The sequence below is a fragment of the Falco cherrug genome, chromosome 8 (assembly GCF_023634085.1).
Source record: "Falco cherrug isolate bFalChe1 chromosome 8, bFalChe1.pri, whole genome shotgun sequence".
Taxonomy (NCBI): domain Eukaryota; kingdom Metazoa; phylum Chordata; class Aves; order Falconiformes; family Falconidae; genus Falco; species Falco cherrug.
In genome coordinates this window covers 14,597,885-14,623,516 of record NC_073704.1, presented here as the reverse complement: position 1 = coordinate 14,623,516, position 25,632 = coordinate 14,597,885, and the positions used below count along the sequence as shown (strand labels likewise).

The 25,632-nt window shown below is 38.0% G+C and overlaps 1 protein-coding gene across 10 annotated transcripts in view; it reads left to right on the top strand.

The window, feature by feature from the left end:
• Positions 1-297: 297 nt before the first annotated feature.
• The window catches only part of ADAM23 (ADAM metallopeptidase domain 23), a 75,865-nt gene continuing 50,530 nt past the window's right edge, over positions 298-25,632 (top strand). For 2 of the 10 annotated variants that reach the window (XM_055718860.1, XM_055718864.1), the window contains exons 1-4: positions 299-664; positions 1,763-1,989; positions 11,522-11,598; positions 23,651-23,714. In XM_055718860.1, the coding sequence (XP_055574835.1) occupies positions 484-664; positions 1,763-1,989; positions 11,522-11,598; positions 23,651-23,714 (549 nt within the window). In that variant the 5' untranslated portion in view covers positions 299-483. Of the gene's footprint in view, positions 665-847; positions 970-1,174; positions 1,300-1,344; positions 1,400-1,762; positions 1,990-11,521; positions 11,599-23,650; positions 23,715-25,632 lie in introns of those variants that run through there. The other 8 variants (XM_055718866.1, XM_055718865.1, XM_055718861.1 and 5 more) reach the window with 7 other exon arrangements.

The window sequence follows — 25,632 nt, the reverse complement described above, 5'->3', positions numbered from 1 at the left end:
TCGGGGCCGCGGACCCGCGCGTGCCCCCTGCCCGCCCCAGGCCGAGCCCCAGCGCCCCCCGGGGCAGTGCGGGACGCCGCCTGCCCCCGCCGCGGGCAGCGCCGGCCGGGCCCGACACCCCGCCGCCTGCCCCCGCCCGGCGGCGCAGCGGACGGCGCCTGCGCGGCCCCGCCGTGGGCCGAGGTCGGTGCGCGTGCGCCCGCCGCGGGGTTGGCGGTTGGAGCCGGGCGGGGGGGGGGGGGGGGGGAGGGGGGATGTGTGTGTGAAGGGGAAGGTGCGCGCGCGCCGCTGCCCGCCCGCCCTCGCGCTGAGGTAACGGTCTCCCGTAACGCTGAGGAGAGGAGCCAGACGGGCGGGTGCCGCCGCGGGGAGCCGCCCGCCGCGCTTCGCCTGCGCCCGCCCGGGCCCCTCCTGGGCCGAGGGCGCCGCGCTGCCCCCCGGCCGGCCGCCCCCGCGCCGCCCCGCCCCGGGGCGCTATGAGCCATGAAGCCGCCCGGCAGCATCTCCCTGCGGCAGCCTCGCTGCGGCCGCCGCCTCCCCGCCGCCTGCCGCCCCGCGCTCCTGCCGCTCCTCGGCCGCCTCGTCTCGCTGCTCCTGCTCCTCCATGGCTCCTCCTGCCCCCGGGCCCGCGCGGCTGCAGCGGCCGCCGGTGGGTATGGCGGGGGTACGTGTGTGCTGGTGTGCGTGAGGCGGCTGCTGCTCCTCGGGCCCGTCCGCCCCCTCCCCGGCCCCGCTGCCGCCGCCCCGGGGGATAAACCCCCGTAACATCCCTCTCCCCTGAACGGTGTCTGCCTCCGCCCCTTCCAGCTCTGTGTGCGCCTCTGTTTCGGCGTGTAGAAAAACGGGGCTCGGTGAATGTTTCCTTGGCTGGCATGTGCACAGAAAAAGAGAGAAATGTGAGGTTTCCCCCCCGGTCTCCTGAAGCCAGTGCTGCAGTGTTTCGGGTAGAGGATGGGGTGAAACACGCTGGTGAGATATGCGACAAAAAAAAGGCTTAGGTGGTTTTTGTGTGTGTTGGGGTGCATCTGTACGGGCATCTGGCTGGGAAGCTAATTGATTTGTTTGGGGTTGGTTTTTTTGGGCTTGCTTTTTGTTTGCTTTTGATTGCATGTAGAGATATATATGGAATGCTGAGTATAGTCGGTTTGTGCATCATGTTATTACTGTTGCGTTGCTCGTTGATTGACTGCATCCTGAAATTTTAATGAGAAAGGCTACCGATTTCATCTGAAAAGCTGCCACTGAAGAAAAGGGTTCTTGACAAAGTTAAAAAGAGAGAGGCAGAAAACTTCGTATTATGTAAGAGAATTGATTAGCATTCGGTGTCCATGGACTGTGAATTCAGTTTTTCTTAAGAACATGAGGAGTGTTCTTAGCCTTTTGGAGATATACATTTGTGGTGTTTTTTTTTTTTTTTTCTTGCTTGTGTGTGTCTGAGAGAGAGAAGAGAACCAGCTTGGCTATCAAAGAGGGTGTAGGGGGTAATTACATATCCATTAAGTTGGTTTTTTTTTCCTCTTGGAGGTTGAGGCATTAAAATATTTATACTCCATGACTGCATATGAAAATGTATATGCATTTAAATAAATAATTTCTGAAATAATTTTGTGTGTGAAAAGCGAATCAGATCTAGCTCAATGAGTAAGCTATCTTTTTGTTTGCTTAAGTGATTAGAATACTGCAAGCTGAATTATGTAGCTTTTTTATGGAAGCAAACACATTCTGCCATCTAATTCATGGTTGGCATATCTTTCTTCCTCAGACCTGCACTGGAATGAAATGGCAGGCGATATAGAAGGAGTACTGGCAGATGAAGAGAATACATTTCAACAGAATAAAAGCAGTAACAGTAAAAATAACAGTTACAGCAATGTAATCCAAAAAGAAGTCACACTGCCTTCAAGACTAATCTATTACATCAACAGAGACTCTGAAACCCCTTACCATATCCTGAATACCAGGGCAAGGCACCAGCAGAAACATGACAAGGTAGGGTAAAAAGAGGCTCATCTGCAGAGTTTTCAAAATTGTAATATGTGATGGTGGAACTGTTTGAATGTTTTGTTATGTAGATCTTTGAGACTTTATGGTGGTCCTTCCCACCATTTTTAGGAATTAAAGGAGGACATGTAATTAAACAAGAATATAATTTCCCTTGTGTTAATTTAAAAATAATTATTTTGAATTTCAGGATGGTTCAGACACTGAACTGTAGATAAAACAAATGGGAATTATGTAAAGTTGACTTGTTTGATCAGCACAGAATCTTGTGTCTTGACTTACGATATACCATCATCAACTCAGTGCTTCTTCCAAAATAGCTCTACACTGCAAAAATGTCTGCATAAGGAGTTTCTTTAGAATCCTGAACTTACAGTACGAGTTACTTGGCTTTGAGTGTATCATGCACTACCTAATAAACGCAGTATTGGTTTCCTGCCAGTGTATGATCAGTGAAGGCCACTGTAAAATGTTACTGGGTTTTGTCAGATAATACTTGTATTTTTCATTTGTAATGACAAGATCTAATATTTCATTTTACATAGATGCAGATAGTAACTTTTTTTTCTGAAATTGCATGGGGTTGAACAAATTTTGGTTTTGTGAAATAACTTGGCAAGAAGTAAACCTATTCTAAACTATATCACTTAAGAGACACCCTTTAAAGTGATTCCATCCTGTTTTTATAGATTTTTATTTAAAAAATTAATTTCTTCCCACAGGTTAAAAAGGTAAAGCAAAGGTAAAGATGGTTTGTATAGGAGTAGATTGCCGTGGTAGAAAAGGTAGCAAGCCCATGAGTGTGTATGGTATTACCTATTGAATTGCATTTCTTTTTGAACTTTGTGTTGATATTGATTATGTACCGTTTCAGACGTGGAATTAATACGGAGGCACTGTGTAATCTTTGAAAAAAAGATGAGATGGTTGTATAGTTTTGATGTTTTCAGAGGAAGAAAGGTTGCTTCCTAGCTTACTGAACTTGCCATACCAGTATGCACCTCTAGATGCATCTGAATGGACCAATACGTTATGGACGGCACAGAAAAACTGTTCAGTTGTTGGTATCTGGAGCTACTTAGGAGGATACTACATTCAGAACTAATACCCCTTTAAAGTGAGACCACTCTTTTAAATAAACTTAAAAACTAGGGACTTTCTGTTCTCTTTGGAGGGGTGTGTGGGAAGAAAGAGATTTGTAAGTGCTTGCAGACCTGCCTTTGGGAATAGTGCTTCCTCTGTATTTCTACATGAGTTTTTTCTTGGGAATCCATGGAGGAGAATGTCTGCCAGTCTCTTCGCTCACCCAGCATTGCCCACAAGAATATTGCTGCTGTTGCCTATCCTTCCTATGCCCTACCTTATATTTTACCTGTTGGGGTAAAGCTCTGCAGAAATCAGTGCTGACAGAATCGGTATTGATTTCCTTGGGTATGCTTGCTGCTGAGTATTGTGTAAAGAGGATCTCCTTTCTACTTACTGTGTCCCTTTTAAGCGCAGAGAATGCTAACACTGCAGTTTTTCCCACAGGAAGAGTTCTTTAAGCTTGGGGCTTCGTGGAGAGTGACATTATGTTGACTTCATTCTTCTGGCATGAAAATTCTATTGCTTTGATCCATGTAATTGAAGGAAAGGGCTGATTATGTTCCTTGCCTGGATTGATTTTTGCATGTCTTGCCTCCAGAGCACCATGGAGGGCTTTCCTCCTGCTGCAGATTTTCATCTTGTGTTTTTCCTTGCATGAAGTAATTTCTTCATGCAAGTAATGGGGAGCAGGGAGACTGCCTGGGATTTAAAAGGAAAATAACCCATAAAGAAAACATGGTGCAATTGGATTGTGAAAGATACAAGAAGGTTTTGATATTTTTTTTTTGGGTGGTGGTGTTGTAATTTTTTAGTGCTTGCTTTTATCCTTTCCCAGAATTAAATGCTGTATTGTAATGAATCCTACTTGCAGGATTTTGCTGTCTCCCACATTGGTAATAAAAAGAAATAGCCAAAATACCTTTACGGTTAGGTAAACAAAGAAGTCCATATTTAGGATTGATTTTTAGCATGTGAAAAAAGTAAAGACAAGTATGATGACCTATTATACATACACAGTGGACAGCTGAGGAAGAAAAAATACTATTTTTTTTCTTTTTTTTTACTGTTCTTGGAACCATACATCATGTAACCTGTATTTTCTTGTCAGCCTTAATATAACATTTATAGGCATATGATGTGGATATACTCCCTATGGACATTATTCAGTAGACACCTTTCTGTGGAACTTCATTATAGTGGCTAGAAGCATATAAGCCATATGGGTAGTTTGTGGGATTAGGCCTGAATACCTCAGAAATGCTGAGTCACTCACTATAAGGAAAGGGGAAGAGTACAGGACATTTTGTGCATGTGGGAAGAAACAGGTAAAGCTAGAGAAATACAATTGCATAAAATGATTTAAAATATTTTGGTTTTTAAAGTCCCTTCCTCAAAGTAAGGGTTTGCAACATTCTTCAGGAAATATATGTAGAAACAAAAGGCTGCAGAAGAAAATTGTACTAGAGAATCAAAAATTCAAATAATAAATCGCTTTCTTAGCATTGATCCTCTTTATCCTTTTTTTCATTCGGTGAAACGCCGTCATAATGAGAGGGTGTATGTGATTTAAACTGTTGGTGGAACCTCCTTTATTTCTTCTTACTCTTCACGGAAGCTTTTTTTCGCTGTTGGAAAAAAAGGGATGTTCACCATAGTTTTGACTAAGTGGTCTATCTCCAAGATGGACAGAGTTCTAGTCTATAACCTATTTTATCTTTGTGCTCTAAAAAAAGCATATTTTAAATACATATTACTTGAAGACTCCAAAAACTGTATACCTGTTTCCTCATAGTCAAATTAAGGCTAGCTGATTTTGAGTTCTGAAGTTATTTTTAGTGTGAAGTGCTCAAAAATGAGCATCTGTTTATAAAAACACACTGAAGAAGCTGACAAGAATTCTTAAACGTGCTGAAGAGGTCTGAGTCACCTGTGTTCTCTTTCTAAACTTCTGCAGATGGAGGTAGCATTTTGAATGAACTGGTAATCTCTTTATTGAACCAGATGACTCTTTTATTTTCTCAGACTGTGTATACAAGATTATTAGGACCTAGCAAGAGGACTGCATGGGACACACATTGTCACAAAAGGCTAGGAGCAAGTCATTATGGTTGCCAGCAGAGGGGAGAAATCTTGCAACACAAGATGGGGTCTCAAGAGAATAGGATTGCCAGAGAAACACAGCTTAGGGCGACCTTACCAAATTTTGAGTGAAAAACAGCTTGAATGAGTTGCATATGAAGGAAGACTATCTGCTGGACAGTTTCTAATTGTTTTTAGATAATTGAATCATAAATTCTCAGAAGCTATAAAGAAGCAGTGTCTTTGTGCATAATTCTAAGCTGTTTGTGTAATTTTGGGGAGGAGGGAGTTATTAAGAAGACTGTGTGGCAGACCCTAACGACTGGGGAGGGGGAAGTATTATATTAGTTTTGACTGTGAAGACAGTTCCACCCCACCCCCCAAAAAATTTGTATTCATTGTGGGCTATCTTTCTTGAGGTGAAAATCCCAGGTGTTTCTGTTCAGCTCAGCTGTTTGTCATTTAAATAGAGAATGTAGTCCTGCCAGGCTGAATGCTGTGTTTCCTGCTGTGTTGCCCCACTTTAAACTTCGAGATACAGTGCTGCCTCAGTCCATTATGCAACTTTGGTGTGTAGTGTATGAAAGTTGAGAGGGAAAGCATCCTTAAGATGAAATGAAAAACAGTGGTATCGTTGTTGTAAAGGAGATGGTATTGAAGAAAAAGCAAACTCATTTTGTAAAAGATGAAAGATAGGGTTAACAATCTCTCAAGAGGTGACATCATGTGAATTCTTACTAAAATCCAGGTAAAAATCCTGTGCATTAATTACACTCTTCCCTTCCCTTGCCTCTATTAGGCCAGATCTTCACTTTTAATCCCCATGTAATGAAAACTGGTCAAAATAATGACTGCATTTTGTGGCTTATGTGTATGAGTTTAAGACTGCTGGAGAATCTTCGTAGTATTTCAGCCGGCTTTGCATTTTCCCCCCCCCCCAGAATTTTCTGTGGTGCAGCTTCAATTTACGTTACTTGCAAATGGGTGATTTTGTGTACTTTGTTTTGTTTCCTAGTCTATATTTAATTTATATTAATGCAGAAGGGTTATATGGACTCTGCATCTTCAGTAGTTACTAACAGGAGAGTTGAAATAGGTCTTCTTATCTTTGGTTTATGGGAGTAGAAGGCTGTCTTCCTTATGCAAAGTTCTTCTCAAGTAGAACCACATATCGGTTTCCTAGCTGAGATGTGGGTTGTGGTATTTCTAAAACTTTGTACTTTTTAAAAAAATTCCATTTTAATATAATTCTGGGTCCTCTCATGAGCTTCAAGTGATAACCTATAAAAGGTTTAAGTTGCGAAGTGTTAGGTAGTGCAGCACTTGCACTTGTTAGGCCTTGTTCTGAAGTAAAAAAGTTCATAGGTTTTCTAGCATTTGGGGGAAGCTGGATACTGCAGGAAAGTGGCCCAAGATATGGATGCACTACTTTGTAAAGTCTTACGAACAAAACCCCAAGGGGGATGTGAATTTTAGAGGTCAGTGTCACTAAGTATGTCATGTTGGGAGAGAATGGTGGGTTCTGTTCTGTGTGGTTAAAAGACCAACATTAGGCTTGCATTCAGAGGTAGGCCTGAGCCTTCGTTTGTGTGCTGACAACCATTCTTTCAAAGAAGAGTCTTCAAGGCTTGAGACTCAAGTGCTTCAAAGTAACCAGAAATAAATCATCAACATGAACTTTCCTGAAATACTGTATGTTTTAAGCAGGAGTTTTTACATGCTGCAGTGGCATGTATGTATGCTGTTCCCGTATGAAATGCTTTATTTCCAATGAATACCGGAAGGTTATCTTGGTATATGTGCCTTACAGTAGGTGTTTTCCAGACACTGAAGAAGGATGGCTTTTGTATGAAGTCTGGGCATAGGCAAACAAGCTAAAAGAAGAGTAAGGAACTAATATATAATAAATCACATTGATTTGTGACTAAACTTGTACTATTATCAGGATGAAGATCAAAAATATGTTTTAACAGTGTAAAATCCATCTAAATCTGACTTAGGTTTCTAATTCCAGAATGGCAGTGATGAAACCCCTTGGCCCAGCTGCTGAAATGAGGGAGGCAGATTTGGCCATTATTTTAGTCAGCAGAACTATATGCAAAAATGGATTTCTAAAAGCAATGAGCTTGTCATTTGGAGATCGTATCTGTATGAATATAGCAAAAGACCCATAGGTACTATCAGTCAGTTAAATAATGCTGTTACTTTTGTTTAAAGACTTGTGACAGAACTTATTTTTGAAGGGATAACACTTTATTACATGTGACATAGTTTTACTGTAAGGAAGTAAAACCAATATAGTACTTTTATAACTATCATCAATAAAAGTAAAGATAGAAAGTCTGGAGAAAGTGGATTATGGACAAATGATGCCCAAATGCAATAATGAAAACAATTAAAGTGTTCAAGTTGTGAAAAGCATCAGTAGAACTGAGATTCCAGTTACAGCCTTCTAATCCATTTTTATCTTGAAACTTACAGCAAGATAATGACTGATGTGAAACAAACTGGAATTCTTTATGGATTTTTAGCTTGGAAAAAACCCTGAGAGCTACTGCTTTGCACAGCAGCTACAGCAGTGTTAGTATGTCCCTAGTATGAAGAAACTCTTATTACAGTGACCACACTAGTAATCTGAGCTTCTGGAATAGTGAAAAAAGACCTTTCTCCCCCACCCCACCCCCATCTAAAATTTGGGTTTGGAGCAGGAAAAGTTTTAGTCTCAGACCCTCCTTCAACCAGCTCTTCTATATATCATCAGTAGGTCTTTGCTGCAGAAAAAACATGTAATTTTGCAGCTTTGCCATGGGAGTAGTTTATGCTGTCAAAGTGGGAACCTCTACAGAGGTTTTTAAATTATAAACATGTACAAAGGAACTTGGTCTCCTTTTTATGTAAGTAAAGAGTACTCATGCAGATGTGAACGTATGCATGTATACAAGTGGTACAAGAAGGTGATGTTTAGACATGGTAGGATATCCAGCCCATATATATTTTTCATAATATATGCTGATCTACATTATATTCTTGTTTGAATTTATATTTCTGTGCCAATCAGAGAACACTGTATTTCAGATTATACTTTAGGCATTGTATTACACAGTGGCTGATAAAAAAATAGTGTGAAATGATGAGCTGTGTAACAGAATTCCACAGATGCTTTTCTGAAATGCTTCCTCCCATCATGATGGTACATTAGGGTTAACGCTAAAACACCTAGTGACTTTTCCCTGGTATCTTTCTGTGCTAAGTTGTTACAGGAAAATGTCAGTTTCAGGATTGAATACTTCAGCCTCATTACCTTCACCAGATTTCTGGTTTATAGCTTTCATGGGTGGTTATCTGTTATTAAACTGGATTAAAAAAATATGTATTTTCCTGTAGCAGCGGTGTGTCCCACTGACCTGAATCAAAACAGTGTTTTTGCTAAATTGCAGTATTAAAATCCAGTGTTCTTTTTGTAACCAGCGGTTTGAGCTGAGTTTGGTGGAGAACATGCCCTGCTACAGGGTAGCAAATGAGTGTCAGCTGCTTTGCAGCAATTGCTTATGTGTACAGGCTACATCTGTTGTGAGGCACAGTAATAGATAGCAAATGGTGCTTTTATATACAGAAGTAATTGTTTTCAGAACTAGCAATGATATTCTGTCTAAACCTACAGGATCACCTAAACCTACTTTTTCTTAGGATATTGTAGGCTGAGAATGCAAATTACTTAAATAATACTGAATTGCAGAAAGATAAAGAATACGTGATTGATGTCTTAGAAACTTAAAAGATGATATACATGTATCATTGAATGTATACTGGACAAAATGACTGGACAAAAGAAAAGCTATAGCAGATCATGTCAGATGTCCACCTAGCTGTTTCTGAGAGCGATCAGTAGCAGGTGCTTAGGGGAAGGATATAGGCGTGTAACAGTCGTGGGGTGCTACTTCCTCGACTGGTCTCCCAGACTCCAGCAATTTGTGGCTCAGGATCTTCTGGGAACCAGAAGTTGTCTTTTGGATTTAATAGCCCTTGATGGGATTTCCTGATCTTGAGATTATCCTTTGGGTTTTTTTAATACATGTACATTTTTAGTATCTGTGATGTCATATGCTGAAGTTTCAGGATTTTGTCACATTTCAGTACACCATGATTGCTTTTGAAGTGCGTTTTATTTTTTGAGGTGGTATGTCATCCTCCACACTTAAGATTCAATCTACTTAACTGATGAAGAAAATGCTTATTGAAAGGAAAGATATTCAAGAGTTTGGCTTATTTAGTTGGCTTGGAATTGGCAGTCAGAACCACAGTAGTAACAGAAACAAAAATTTAAAGTAGGAGACAGAATACTTGGGTATCTCTCTTGCAGGTGATTATTTAGCCTCAATGCTGCTTGTGTTCCAAACAGTGTTTCAAAGAAAACAGACTGCATTACCTAAAATGCATAATGAGAAGTGAAAGAAAAGCTGCACTTGTATCGAACTGTAAAGAAAGAGTGTATTTTTATTTCTAAACTAACCCTGGAAAAAGTACAGAGTCACTTTTGATGTTGCCCTTTTGCTCAGCTTGGCTAAATATAGTTTTTGGGTTCGATGGTAGTTAGTGTTGTTTCTAAAATGACTTGGTAACATAATTAATGATATACTACACTGAGTAAATCCTGGTTAGGCAGTCACTTTTTGCCACATTATGTGTGTCAGGAATGTTATGTCACAGATCTGTAAATGATAATCTTACCTTAAAGGTAAGACCTAATCTTCATGGTTTGTATGTAAAAATGCAACATGGTCAAAATTACCATGTTTATCTTCAAGCAGGATATTTTGAAAAACTTTCAAACTGATTATATATATAGATATGTATGTATAAAACATAATAAATGCTAGGTACTTAAGAAATTTCTGTGGTTCTTATTTCTGATGTTTCAGAATGATCTTAATGGAATAGCACATGCTTTTAAACTTTCCAAATAGTTAATATTGAAGTCTTGTTTGTGGCATATATATGAAGACACACAATTTTAGGTAAACATTACATGTGGAGAAGACAGAAAGCAGCAGCTCCTGTAATTCTAAAAAAAAAAAAATAAAAAAAAATAATTCTAAGTGGGCAAAACTCATTCCAACCATTTTCCTGCAACAAAAACAGGTGCTTGAAAAGGTGCTTGTGACACTTGTTCCTTGGTTTCACTGTGCAAAAAAAATGGAGCAGGGAGTGAAAAGCCTCTCCTACTAGGTATGCATTTCAACTGAGATTCTAGACCTTGGGGCTGTAAAAGCTAGCCTTCATATTGTTTAAATTATGCTGGAAACGAGATTAATTTTATATAGTTTTTGTGACATACCTGAAGATTCATTGTGGTGTTTAATTAAAGTGGGGCTTTTTTGAGTTTTTGATTAAAGGTCTTATTCATAATGTTCCAACTTCATGTAATTATTAGTGCTGTATCAAATTGGTATATAAGTAAGCATGATTTGATTAGAACGTTATCAGGGAAGAGGTTCTATGAAATTCAGATCTAATCTCCTCCACCCTGCTCGAACAGTGTCTTCACAAAAAGAAATTCTTGAATCATATCTAATCTCCTTATTTTTCTAGAAAGCAGATGAGCATGTTTTCAATGTCTTTGGCTTCAGTATAAAACAGTATAGGTTAAAGAATAATATTTATATATCTGAAAAAAATTGAATATTGTGGAAGTTAATGTTAACTCCCTATGCGAGACAAGTCAATGTTGGGGTTTTTTTGGTGGTGGTTGTATGTTGGGCAGCATCAGTCTTCTGTACACTCGTTTGGCTATGGTGCCAAGTACAAAGCCTTCAGTTGTGAAGGGATTACTTTGAAAGGAGACTTTCTTAACATGTAATGAAAGTCTTGCTGTGGTTTTCTTATTTGAAGTTATGTATTACAAATGCTTCAATTATTTCAGGCCTTTTAAAGTGAATGAATGCATTAATATAATTAAAGGAACAGTGTACTACATTACTTATACTTTGTTACATAGCCATGTGGTTATGGCAAAATGTAGACATTTATGTGGGTCTTTTTTTTTTTTTTTTTTTTTTTCCTTCTTGTTTTTGTGAGGAATGAATATGTATTTGAAAGCATGTTTTTCAGGTACCATTTGCTTCTCTTTCTTCCTTACCGTCTAAAAAGGTAAGGAAGATTCCTTTTGAATCAGAATTTGGTACAAGGGCAGAGCTTATCATATGTCTGAGATTCATGAAAATAAGCATGTTTTCCATTACTTTGTTTTCCATGGGTCTTTATCACATATTTGTTGTATATAAAGCTCGGTGATTCTTTTGACAGCTTCAGTTATTCTGCAAAAGTGTAGAGTACTCCTGTGTGTTCATGTTTACAGGCTGTACATCTGGCCCAGGCGAGTTTCCAGATTGAGGCCTTTGGCTCCAAATTCATCCTTGACCTCACATTGAATAAGTAAGTACAAAATTTGGGGTTTCTTTCTTTCTGGCTCTTACTGTCTTTAACTTACAGTGCAAGGTCAGGGCATGGGAAATCTCAAGATCTGTGAAAAAATATGCTGTTATCCAAGTTTAATACAAAATAACATTTAGCCTTTTTAAGCGAGGTAACTGTTACCCTTGCTGATGCCCGTTACATAAATACCTTTAAAATTTTTATTGTTCATGATAAAATAAATGATGATAGAGAGATTCCAGTACCAGTAGTGCTTGAAAAGTGTGGATTTTCTTGTGCATTTTTTTACTTACTGATGAACTGTCACACAGATGTTGTTTTAGCTGCTCAAGTCAGTGTGTAGAAATATTGTAAATACTTGTATGAATGGCTCATCTTTAATGATGTAGAAAACATGCTATTATCACTATAATAATGGGTTCCCACCTCAACAGGAATTTCTAATGGTTTGCTCTACTGAAAGATGCAGCTACAGTCTGTTTACCAGTAAGGCTGACGATTTTACTTAATCATCAGGTCCAGAAGATCTGACTTGTAATACAGGTCAATGGTGGTTTAGTTGTTTGTATCATGTCTATTTATATCCCCAGTTGAAGATATGGAGCTATCTGTTTTTCTAAACATTTTAATGACGCTGTGGGTTTTTTTGCCACTAAAGGTTTACACTGAGGAAGTTCAAGAATAAGGTAGAAGTATAAAATCTGTACTAAATGCTGGACAGGTGAAATTTTCTACAGTATTGCTTAAAAGTACATTTGCCCCTTCTTCTGCCCTTGAGCCTTTCAGCGCACTTAAAGGAGAAACAAATTTACAGAAGCAATTGCATATTGGTTTAAAAAAACCTCTGTGTTCCTCTGGTCTTGAGGACCGTATGAGGTTTTATTTTGATTTGAACTGTTGTGTAATGAAAGTTTTGTTAGGGAGAAAAATGCAAGCTTATGAAATCTAAATTAAAGCAGGAAGCTATTGCTTTATAAAATTTGCTGAACTGATGTATTCATGTATTTTGCTGCTTGGCTATGAGTTATTAGATGTTTTGCTGTTAAGGTGAACCGGAAACATTTTCCTTCATCCATGCATGATTTTGAAGTCAGATTGCGCTTGCAGTTCCGTATTTTGAAATGGACACAAAACCTTGAGTGGCTGGCATAAGATAAGTTCATAGGAAGGCAGGGAATGGTGCAGACAATGGAGGGAGGAAGAAGGCTTGAAGATACTTGGGTGTTCTCTAGTCTCTGGAAGAACTATAGTGTAGGGCAGGACTATGTTGTTTTATGAGAGCTGGAGTGGGACTCATGCAGAGTAATTCCAGTGGAGTAATCATGATGTATTCATGAAGGGAATCTATGCCTAGTGGCCTCTAAGCTACAGGGAATTTCTCCTGTTGGTCTGCTTGCCATTGTTCCTGTTTGAACGTCAGCCAGTAGAGGGACTGAGCACACGTTCACAAGGTGGCACTATACGTAGGATATGGCTGGTTGCATAGACCATCACAGAGAAAAAAACATTGCCTTTACTGGCACCCCATATAAAAACAAACAGGACTTGGGTGAATAATATTACAAACAGCCTGATAAAGTTCTCCAGCTGATGAGCATTGGAAGTTTGCTAGTGAAAAACATGCACCAGCCTTCTCTGGATTCACAAACATGCCCACGTTCACAGACTCAAATGTTAACACAGGCTTTAAGTTCATCAAACATTCATGTCTAGGCCTCAAGTCTCTTACTTGGTCACTAGCTTAGACCTTAGTCTTTCCAGATACAGGTCTCCTCATAGTTGTTGACTGACTCTGAAGCTTGTTTGCGTATCGGACCTGCGCAGAATAGAGAGCAAAGTCCCATAGAAAACATTACAAGTAGGACTCAATAAAAACAGGTCAGACTGTAGAGATCAGGTGCAGGGCTGGACCAAGCAAACATACTAACTTGCAACTTACACAAATGACTCCTTTTTATGCCACTTCCTCTCCATTTTCCCGCATTTGCTGTGTCCTCATTCACCTTCCCCACTTTTGGCACTTCCCCTGAACAACCAATAAAAATGTTTGCACATTTGCACAAGCCCGTGCAGGCATGCTGTAATAAGTTTGTTCTTTCCCAGGAGACCCATGATGACATTGTTTACCACTTCTTATCTGTTCAAAAGTTCTGGTTGAACCTCTTCAAGGCCATGCGTGAGTGGCTCCTTCTGTGGCCTGTCAGTCAGTGACCTAACAGAGATAATTAACAAAGACCAGAACTCTTAGCTTCTGTTCATTAGGGTTTGTGTGTTCTGCTTATGGTTGCTTTTCCTGTCCTAGTCTCTTATGCTGAATGTCTGTTAGCCAACAATTACAAACCTGACAGCCTTACGTTCCTCATATCTCTTGGTTAACGCTCTTGGTACAAAAATGAAAGATTATAAGGTACTCTGGAGTAACGATTAATCCTATTTGAAAAGTTAGACTTTAGCTATAATTGTCTGCTCAAACTTGATAAATTCCCTATGCAATAAGCAACGTGTAGCATTGTCTTAAAACCCAATTTATATAAAAATCCTTTAAAAGTGTTCATTAACTTAAGTAAATTCATTTTTTGTCCTCAAACAATACTGTCAATTCATTTGTTGTAATTGTTTAATACATTACATTAGTATTTGAGTAATGAATGATCCTAGTATATCTGAAAAATTTCTTATTTTTTCATTTATATATTACATACATAAAAAGATGTCTGTGAGGTGCTGACAAATTACTTGCTAATGATCTCTTTTCCACCAACATGTAAAATTGCTGTTCTTCTGTTGTGTTGCAGAAACACGTGTTTCTGCAGGTAACTTATGTCTTGTTTAAATCTAGCGGTCTCTATGTTCTGGTGTAGTACTAAAACACATTAGAGAGCAATACTACCAAAAGCAGTGAATTAAAAAAGTCTACTTGCTGAGGTTTTTTTAGTGATGAGGGAAGCTGGGTGTATTGTCTGGCAGTTTTCAGCTGATGATTTAGCACCAGTCTCTAAATAAAGGAGTCTCCTCCAGCACTGGAGGCTGGGGCCATGTAGAGCCTTCCCCCATGGGGACTGTGGTGGCTGAGGCACATACAAGGAATGGGAAGTTAGGTACCTGAGCTGGACAGAAACATAAGGTAAAAACTGAAGGCAAAAAATTCTCTCCTTCCTACTGAAAACTTTCCTCAAAATCTCAGATTTTAGGGGAAGCAGGGCCGGGGGGAGGAAATCACTAGACCCAGCTTGTATGTTTCTGCTTTCTTTTCCCTATAGAAGTCCAGCTTTCCAGGAAAATCCATTTCCAGTGAAATGGATTTTCTGTTCATTGAAGAGATCATATAAAAAATATGTTATATTTGGCATGAACTGAGAAAAAAACAAAACAAAAAGCCTGCCGCACTTGATTGTAACATGACTTAAATATTAGAGACGTTAACATATGATGAGTATTGTGAAAAGTCAGTCTCATGTGCAGTGTTACAGTCAACATGTAACAGCCAATTTTGATTTTTATTCATCAGTTTAAAGCTTGTAATTGTTGTGTACTCCTTGTGGTGTATGTTTCTTAGGGCTGAATTTAACCTGAGAATAGTCCCAGAGGAGATTACATCATTAGCATAATTTAAAAACCAGTAGGGCAGTAACTGGACTACTTGAGAATCTATTTGATTTTTGGTTTTTCTGAAAAATCTTTAATGGAGATGAGAAAACTAGTTACAGTTTTCCAGAAGGAAACGTTAAATATTTATAACATTTTCTTAAATAAAAGCTTAAACATTTAGGGTACTGAACAGATCCTATAATATACATAAGCTGTGTAAATTAACTGTGATAATGTTACTCTGGCAAGATTTAACTCTAGTCTGCCTTTTAAAATTTGTTACAGATGAGATGCAAAGAACTCAGTGTTAGGATTTTACAAGAATGCATGTGTACTCCTGTAAGTGCAGTCTTGAGTGTCTCAGCTGTAGGTAACAGAACTTTACTGCCTCCTTTGTCACTCCCAGAACCGGAGGCAACCTATTAAGTTATCATTTATATCAGTAGGTGTTTCACATGTAAAAAGACTTAGACATAGATACTAAAACATCTCCATATTTTTCAAGACTTCTTAAGGCATGGGAAAAAGCTTTCTTTTGTTGTTTTAAAAATTATAAAAACATGATGGTATGAAGAAGCTTCCTTCTCAGTTACTGTGTTCAGCTGTAAATTAAAGCACTCATTATAAGCAGTTATTCTGTTTTATCTTAGTATTTTGTTTCTGTAATTTTAAGTGTTTAGTACAAGTCTCTTCAAGGGTTCTTTTCTATGCTTTCACTAAGGTTATGATAAAAATATGTATTCTATAGTATTATGTATGCATGCACTTCTGTATGTTCACTAATGTGCACTGTAGTATTTTACTCATTCACTCTTCCAGGAGTACGGTAGGAGGCAGCACCAATCCTGCCACCGATCAAGGGCTTGTACTCTGAGCTCAATGTCTCAAATACTTCTTTTTCAGCAGTATTTCCAGCTCCTTGTCATCTGCTTCTTTCATTCCTCCTATAACTTTACAGATCAGTCTTTGTAATATTTTTTCTTCTCTTCTGATCTCATTTTTCTTATCTCATCTCCTTCTCTTTAGGAAATGTTTCTAAAATAAAAAGTGTGTATATATGTCTGTTTCTATATATAGGGGAGAACTTACAACTGTAGCTACAGAAATCAATGTTGCAGTCCCTGACTTTCAAGCATTCAAGTTTTGGATTTCCCTGTAGTAATTAAGTAATATCCCTGTGCCTGCTGTGCAATGCATGGATAAAGTTGTATTCTACAGAATGGCTATCAATAAAATCATTGACAGCAAAGCTTATTTCAACAAGACTATAAGAAACTCGGTGTAAGCTGATTTGTTTGAAATTCCAATTTTCTTTTTTTTTTTTTCTGATGTAGGATCTTTTGGGATGTATGTTCCTACATGGGATCTGGGAGGCATCTTAAAGAATTTGTCTAAAAAAAACCCCCACACCCCAACAACCAAAAAAAAACCCCAAACTAAAAGAACTCAACATACCCCACCCCCAAACAAAACAAAAAACCCCACCCCAAAACCAACCAAGTGAAAAAAACCCCACAACCAAAAACCTGAGAGGACATGCTGTTTGTCTTTTGAAATGCAGAGGCATTGGTGTTGTGAACATGAGCCCTCTTGTCAAACTTCTTGCTTATGGACTGAAAAGGCTATTCTGTGCCCTCCTGATCCTGGATTTAATTGTGGGTCTCACACCCACCTCAACAGGGTTTTGAATGCCTGTCAGCTGAGATGTGAACACAGCCGTTGGTTTGGTGAATTGTTAGGGTCAGCAAGCTCATGGCAAGGTAAATGCACATCTGAGGCAATATGACAATGCTATAAAATTCTGTGTGGCAGGATGAAGGTGTTTATTCCTTCTCCCATGTAACAATGACAGGTATCAAATACAAGAGTTTTGAAAGGAGATGCTTCTCACAGAAAAAAATTAAAATGCAAATCTTGTCACAGGATACTGCACATTAAATTATTTACAAGAGTTAAAGGATTGGAAGAATTTACAGAAATCTGCTGGGGATGTTGAAAACAATTATACTAACTGGCACAAATGAAATGTGACACTAATGAAATCCTGGTGTCACAGATCACTGGGTGCTGAGAAAACTCCCTCAAAAATAGCTGCATGTGTGTATTTGCTGTCAAACATGCAAAGCAGTTGTCTGACTTGATGCATCCTTTCTTAGGTTATGTTCTTACTCTTTCCTCACATGTAATCACTGTGATGTGTCAGTGGTGAAGAACTGTTATCTTTCTAATCTAGTAGATTTTTTAGTCTTTCTGAGACTGTCCAGTCTTCTCAATAGTGAGGTCTTTATGCTGAAGTGAATTACTAGGTTCTCAGATTCTGGTATAGTTGGGCTGAAATCTTTGCATGTGGAGCTAGAATAAAGCCTGTATATACTTCACATGTAATTAAGTTTATCAGACTAGCTCCTAAGAGCCTATGTCACTGAGCTTAACTTGATTCAATGACAGAGCTAGAGTCATGCAATATAGTTCAACATGGAAGCATGGATTAAGGGAACAAAAATCAACTCTTAGTTTGCTGGAGAACCAAAATGTATTTCTGATTCTGCTGTAGTTAATCTAGTCCGAAAGTGCTCAAGTCAGCTCTCTATAAGTATAAATAAATTTATGTCACTAGTTTTAGTATTAGAAGTAAAATGTAACAAAAAACCCCCACATCCTCATCTCATTGGATTTTTCCTTGGTAGTAAGAGTTGGTTTAAATTAACATTAGACACAAAGTATCAGACCATGCCCAACATTTAGTGAATTCTTTAAGAGGAGAAGAAACCCAAGTTTCTTTTGTGTGTAAAACAGCTTGCTTTAAATGAAGGAATCTTTGGCAAATACTGGTTACCACTGATTGAGACCATTCTGGCAAAGACAGATGGCAGCCCTCAACCTTGCACTACAGGTTAATAAAATTTTTACTGATAATTCAAAACTACCTGTTTTTCAAGCTGGTGGTGGAAGAAAGGGATCAATTAAAATGCAACACTGAATGAACTTGAAAAGTTGTTTAAATGAAATCTTTATTTTGTCGATTGCTTTTGTGGGAAAGTTCTATCAGCAAGTTATTATGGAGGTGTTTCCCATGACACAGTACTTGTATCTTCTGTAATATCATCTTGTTATTCACTTCTTCATATCCTTTTATATAGCACACATAGTATCATCTTCATTGCTATGGTAAAGGTAAATACGGCGGAAACTGAGCAACATAATGTTCTTAATATTCAAGCTCCTACTTTTAAAATGCTTGCTGAAGTAGGCATTAAAATAGAACACGCTCTGTTCTCATATGGAGGGCGTCAGGACATAATGAGAGAAAGGATCATGAAGAATTTGTCTGAACTCCCTTAAACTGACTCAGTGCTTTTTGCACTGAGGGAGGCAGACAGGTCCAGAAAACAATCAGGAGTATTTCCTGCACCATTCTATATGACTTCAGAACACACTTTCCTGTCAGTCTTTTTTGGACTTTTCCCCATTTGAGGACCTCTTAAAAAATACTTAAAGTATCACCTAGGTAATTTCAGTTTAGTAAATTTGTTGTCAGGTCATCCTTTTCTCTATCCAAAAGACAAACCAAACAAAACCAAACGACAAGAGCAAGACTATGCAAGAAGTGATTTTTAAAGAAGTGTACTGTTCACTGTTAAAGAGTCATTATGGTATTAACAGCAGAAGTGAGTGTGGACCTTCTTTGATTCCATAGTTATGAGAAAGTTTACCTGTACACCTGGATCATCAGTTGTTTCTCTTAATTGCTTGTAATTGTAAACACAGATGCTTGATCCCAGTACCACATTTTGATTTTTAAGCTCCTTCAAGGTAGTAAGTAGTGAAACCTTGCTGTGTTTTAAAAAATAACAATGAATATTTGCAGTATATTTATTCATTGGAGACACTCTTGTCAGAGTAGCTTCAAAGACAACAATCAAGTAAAGACTACTCAAAATACATACTGGAAACATAATAGTAAATTCCTGTAAGAAAAGTTGCTTCAACAAAGCTGGTGGATATAATTGAAACTGGTAATAGAAACAAGGCTACAAATGGCCACTTCATTAGGTGACAGTGTCTTGATGATCAAAGAGAATGCTGTAACATGGTTTCAATTTGTTTTTCACATCTTTATGTGCTACTAAACTATATCTGTCAAATGGACAGAAGCATCTGATGTGTGTTCAGTTAAGTAATTCAGCTAAACTAGGTTGCTCAGACACTGGTACATACTGTACTTGAATAATTTCAGAATACTTAAAAAGATATTGCTTGGGAGTAGGTTAGTATAAAGATTATTTTGCATGCAAGAAAGGTAATTCAGCTGTAGTCTGATTTCCTGCAGTCTGCGTACTAGATTCCTGGAAGCAAACTTGGTTACTTGAGGTAACTTTTTAGTCATTTCATAGCCTTTACCTACCCCAGTCAATGCTTTTCATCAGGATAGTTAGATGCCAGCTGAGGTAAGCCACTTTTCACGCTGCAGCTCTCCTGCTAATGAAAACAGCAGCAGTGAAATATACGTGCCAGGGAAGTGGATGTGAGTTCTTCAGAAAGCATCTGCTGTTTGCTTTTAACAGCTGGCCTGTGTCTTCAAAGGCAACAGCTACTGGGAATGGCATATCCCTTTGCTGTTTATTAGCATCTCTCAATGTAACTCAGATAGGTAGTTGTTTTTATTCAGCTGTCCTGCATCACCAGTTCTCTTAAGACAACCAAGGCAGGATGGGAGGAACTATAGAAAAGGACATGGCAGACTAAAAAAATTTTTTTCTCATGCATTCATTAAGAATGTTGCAATTTGATGTGTTCACTGTAAAGCATCATACTAATGTGTCGCTAGCCTAAGTATGCTTTTGACTTAAGTGATCATGACTTACACAATTATTTCAATTAAAGCTTGCACTGTTTCTGGTGCTCATAGTATTGAGCAAAGCCAAATTTGCTGTACTGGATGCATTTCTGTTCAATCAAAATGTAAATGGACCAACTGAAAGGTGACAAAACACATTCCACTGTAGATGAGGTACAAATGTATTTTCTGAAATTCAGAGCTGCCCTTCAGAGGTAAATTTAGACATTCTGTAAACGATAATGAAGGAATAATAGTTATTTTGTGATGTGGAGACCCATTATGCATGAGTTCAGTATCTCATTCCTTCTTGTACTTCTGCATGAGCTCTGTGTATTCTGGGCCTTTTTTTTTGATGCCGCTTGCATAAAGGTTCCCATCACACCTACTGGTGAAATTACAGTGCTCTTCTGTGTATGTCTTTCGTGTTAGAAAAAAATGAGTTCTTTTCATTTTTTTTTTTCTTTTCTAAATAACTTCTCCTGTCTTTTGTCAGATTTGTCAGCATTAATAACAGGTAAAAGTTGTGGTAGGGAAAATTTGCAGTAGCAGCTTTATGCTTATTTTTACAGCTGTTGTTATTCCTGGAGCTTTAGCAAAATACAGAACAAACTCCTTTACTCAAATTCTATGATTTTTCTTTGTGGCAGTATTCAAATATTTTTTTCAATCCTAGACTACTCTGCAATGTCACACTTAAATACTAACCATTTATAAGTTATGGATGTGTTTGTACTGATGTTGCTACAAATACAGAGAACAGGACTGAGACTAGCTTTGTTACAGAAGCGACTGGTTGTGTGTACTGGCAGAGCTGTGCTGGAAATGCCTGTAAACATACTGTCCCCCTCCCGTTCTCCCCTATTCCCCTGAATAAGGTCATAGTTGTCTCAGATCAGCTATTTCTAAAAGACTTGAGAGATTTCTGGATGATTGGAAATAAGGTCTTCTTTAAGATGTTTGCTAGGGTAGACAGATACTTGAGATAAGAGTAAGTGATACAAGGTACAGAATCTGGGTACCTAACCAAGGTAGAGGCATACAGTTTAAGGAGAAGCTGGCTGATTTTTTTTCAATGGGAAGTTCAAAATTCTTGCTACCCTGTGGGAAATGTCAAGAGGAAAATACCCTTGCAGTACCTTGGTGATTGTGTGACCAGCGTAACATAATAATGATGAGAAAGTAATGTTAAATATCTTGTTACAGTGTAGCATGAAAATGGATTTGTGAAAGAGAGTAGTCTTACAATAGATTTTCTACTCCAACTTCTAGGTGGTAGATACTGTGTTACTTTTGGCAAAAGGGTGGTTCACAAATTACAGGTGCATTTTGTTTATGGCATACGTTTGAACAGTATGTCATGAATAGTACGCCTCAGTTTTCTCTGGCTATAATTTGTTTACTATGGAGAATTTCATCATTGTGCCTTATATTCAGCAGATCTCACAGGGCAGTAGCATTGGAAAGTCAGCAATGAAAAAAATGTAGAGACTGCTGGAAAAGCCACTGTGCTGCATCCTTGCTTTATGCTTGTAACGCATATATAGGAGTATTCCATCATAAGCATGCCATGTTAGATATTGTGTGGGACACTGTATTTACTACTTGAATCAGAAATCCCTTTGCAGCTGGAAGTAATGAGAAGCTGAAGAACGGCAAAGGTTGCAAAAGGTGAAGTAAAGAAATTTTGATCAGCCCTTATGTCACATGAAATGGGATAAATCTAGGAGATGAATGCAGTAATTAAACTACAGTTATTTGTGTGTCAGTAGACACAGTTGGAAGTCACCTACTATAAGTCTTACAAGATACCAAAAGCACTAGATAGCACTGATAGCAGTTTTGAGATCAGTCGCGTAAGGTTGCTAGAGGGGTGTGGGATTGTGAGCTTGACTTGGAAATGGGCGGATAAATCCTGATACTGGAATTGGTCTGAGGAAATCAAATGGTCACTGTGAATTCAAGCGGTTACCTCTAGTCTTGTCTATATTAACCTGTTAAGTACTGAAGACGACAGTGCTTATGCTTCATAATAACTATGAAAAATGCAAAGAAGAAAAGGACATTATTAACACTCTAAAGTTTAATTGCTTTGTATACGTAATCCTTTTCAGAAGCTTCAAACCTTGCCACATTGAAGAAGTGGATGTTTGCGTTGTAGTCAAGTGCTTACACTATTTATAAAGTGTTTGTATTCTCTTGCATAAAATTTGTAGCTTACTATGATACAAATAGAGAAAGTTAATTGATTTTTTGCAACTAGATTTATTTTTAAATCTGCACTTTAAAAATATATCTATTAAATATTGCTATCAAAATGAAGTTTAAGACAAGTGATGAGACTTAAGTAATTATTTATGGCTCTTCGTGTTGGTTTTGCAGGCACAGGGTGCCCATAACATGGTCCCTTGGTTCCATGAAAAAGTACTTTTTAAGAGAACTACTGGTAACTGACTTCTGCAGAACCTTCTCTGATAAATGTCGTGTCTAATAAATGTGGCATGAAGAATTGATTTTATAAGCCAATAGTCCTATAGTTAGAAGTGTTATCAGGATTGCTAATAGCCTAATCTGAGTTGAAATATCCATTATCATAAGTTGTTGCTAGTTGTGAATTCCCATCAGAGCTATTTTGTTAGACCAGGCTTCCATAATGATGGTGGTTTTTATTCATAGCAACAGTATTTTTGTTTTGATATATGTACCACTATCAGACTCTTTAATGATTTTTTTTTTTTTTTTTTAAATTTGGAAGGGTGCACACTCTTAGAGGCTTGAAAAATGCTGAGAATTCTGGACCACATTAAGTAAAATGCTTATCTTGTGTATATGGTGGGGCCAGTTAACATATTTAATTGCTTTGCTCTCCCTGGGCCGCTGTGCTGCAGGCCTGATTATAACGGGCTGAGAGGTGAATGGGGCATTGATGTTATCCCAGCATATATACAGGCTAGCTAATCTTATTAAAAAAAAAAAAGAAATTTGAACTGTAAATTATACAGTATGGGAAATTTTTATGCTTCACAAATTTGTCTTGTCAGAGTTAGGATAAAAATAAGAATCTGAGAAGAAAAAGCAAAAGGAAGAAAAAGAGTATTGGGGAGGCTGGGGGTGTTGTTTTTTTTTAAAGAATATTACTTTTTTGTAAAAAAACCCGGAGTATTTGCAGTTGTGAAAGTGAGGTACGGGTAAAGTATGTGTTTTTGTCTTCAGAACAATTGTGTATCTATTTGTTCAACCTTATGCTCTGTTTAACTTTTAGATAAACTACAGAACTTACTTAAAAACAATAATGAACTAAATATACATTTCGTCAGTACCAGTTACTGGAAGAAAACTAAGTCCTAAAGCCATGGGATTTTTTTTGCATATTTAAAAGGCTGATACTGTAAAGTTAAAATACAGGGGATTAGATTGCAGAATGAAATTCCCCCTTCTGTGACACACTCTGATTTCCAGTGCCTCAATAAATAGTTTAATGGATGGAAGCTGCTTGATTTCTTTTAAACTAATTTACAAGGAAAGAAAAAATGGTTTGAAAATTCTAACAAAAAACCCTGAAGCCATCTATAGCAACAGAAAGAATATTCAGATTTTTCTCATCTTGATTTTTCCTTTCTTTGATAGTGACCTGTTATCTTCCAATTATGTGGAGATTCACTATGAAGATGGAAAACAGAAGTTTTCTAAGGTACTGTGCCCCTAAAATTTGTCAGAATGGTCTTTATGAAGGAATAATGCCAATAAAATGTTAAAAAAATGGAAAAAAGTTTTGCAAGACTTAAAACCACCAGAAGCCTTTTTCCGTGCATACAAGGTAACTGATTTAATCTTGGAAGAATACCTCAGTAATGCAAGAAGAATTGTACAGGAAAGGAAAGCTGTGTGTCAGGGTGGGGGGTAGGCAGTGGTAGGTGGTGTTGGTAGTGAGGATGATCCAGATACTGCCAGAACAATTGCATCTTGTAAAATGTAGGGGGTGGAGGGGTTGAAGTCATCATCAGTATAGTCTTCATTAATTATTTACATGTCCTTAGCACGAAGAGCAAGGGAAAGGGATAATGGTAATGTAAGACATTTGAACAAAACAAAAAGAACTTGCAGTGACTTTTCTTTGTAAGAATTATACAGTTGTGAAACAGAAAATGAAAGACTTAACTCCAGAGGTTAATGTTTCAGTTATTACAAAACCAGCATATTCCTTGACATCCAATCAAATTTATTTGTCAAACTAGTTCCCAAATGGCATTTAGTGCCATAGGCTATTGATCCCAAGACAAAGAGATTAAAGTTATGCAAGATAGTTCAGCCCTAAGGGAACCAGATTAGTCTGTTTGTTTGTTGTAATAACAAAATGAGGACTGGTGGGTTCCTAGGAAGGTTATAAACTATGTTTTCAGGAATGACTTCTTTAATATTTGGTATGAATGCTGGAGTATTTGTTGTGAGCTTATTACATGTGAAATACATCTCTACTTAGAGTGAAGGGAAGCAAGCATTCAAGTTGCATTTATGCCTTTAGCAAGTCAGGACTGTTTGTCCAATTATTAGAAGTCTAGTTCATTATTTCACCCTTGTTATAGAGAATCACAAATAAAACAATATACTGCAGATGAGGGCAAAATTAAACAATTACATTGCAATACAATGATTGCAATATGCTGTTCTGTTTTTTTCCACTGAAAATAGAAAAACAGTTTCATGTAACATACTAAGAAAGTTGTTTCATTAAGACTCAGTACTCTGCAAAATAGGCAAAAATGCTAAATGATGCAAGAAAACAATTCCCTCTGGCATTTAGACAAGCTCATGCAATTGTCAGCTGCAGCACTAGCATACAGCACTGCGGTTGCTGAATCATGAATCTGACTGGAAAATTATATTAGAATTTTAGACTCAGCAAATGGGACTACCTTTGTGAGCTGCAGTAATTTGATACAAACTTCCTAGGGGATGTTTTTGGAACTGATTTCTTTAGAAACAATAATAGAGCTCCTGAGGTCACATTAATCTGTAAAAGGCCTCATTGTAAGTTCAGAAAAAATACACCATTTGTGTAGGAAATCAAATAAGGACTGTATCGTGGTCTTTTGCAGTATCTTACAACCCTTTTTAGACCTATGTAAGTAAAAGATCGTTTTGTTTCCTGATGTGGATGTAAAGAAGTGAGATCTTGATGAAAAGTATTTTCTAGAAAGGGCTAGTTTATTACTAGAGTGAAAACACTGAAGAACAAGCAGCAATTTCTTTACTTGGATGACTCTCTTTTGCAAAAAATTTTTGGAAAGCTACTTGTGTGAGAAAGTTAATCATGATTTAGTTGTTAAAAATTGGTGTATGCATTCTCACTGATGGAAAGCTAAGTATGTAGTGATTACTTTCTGTGTAGTACTTTGATTTAATTATGCACAACAGTCTGTTAGGAATTTGATTAAGTATTAAATAAGATTAAGTAAGATGCAAAATGCAAGTAATGCTGTGCATACTTAAACAAAGAGTACTTGCGAATTTGGTACTTCCTTGACTTCTAATAATTGCAGAAGGAATGCATGCAATATGCTTGTTGGTATTCAGATGACACGACACCAGAATTAAGAATATTTTGATGA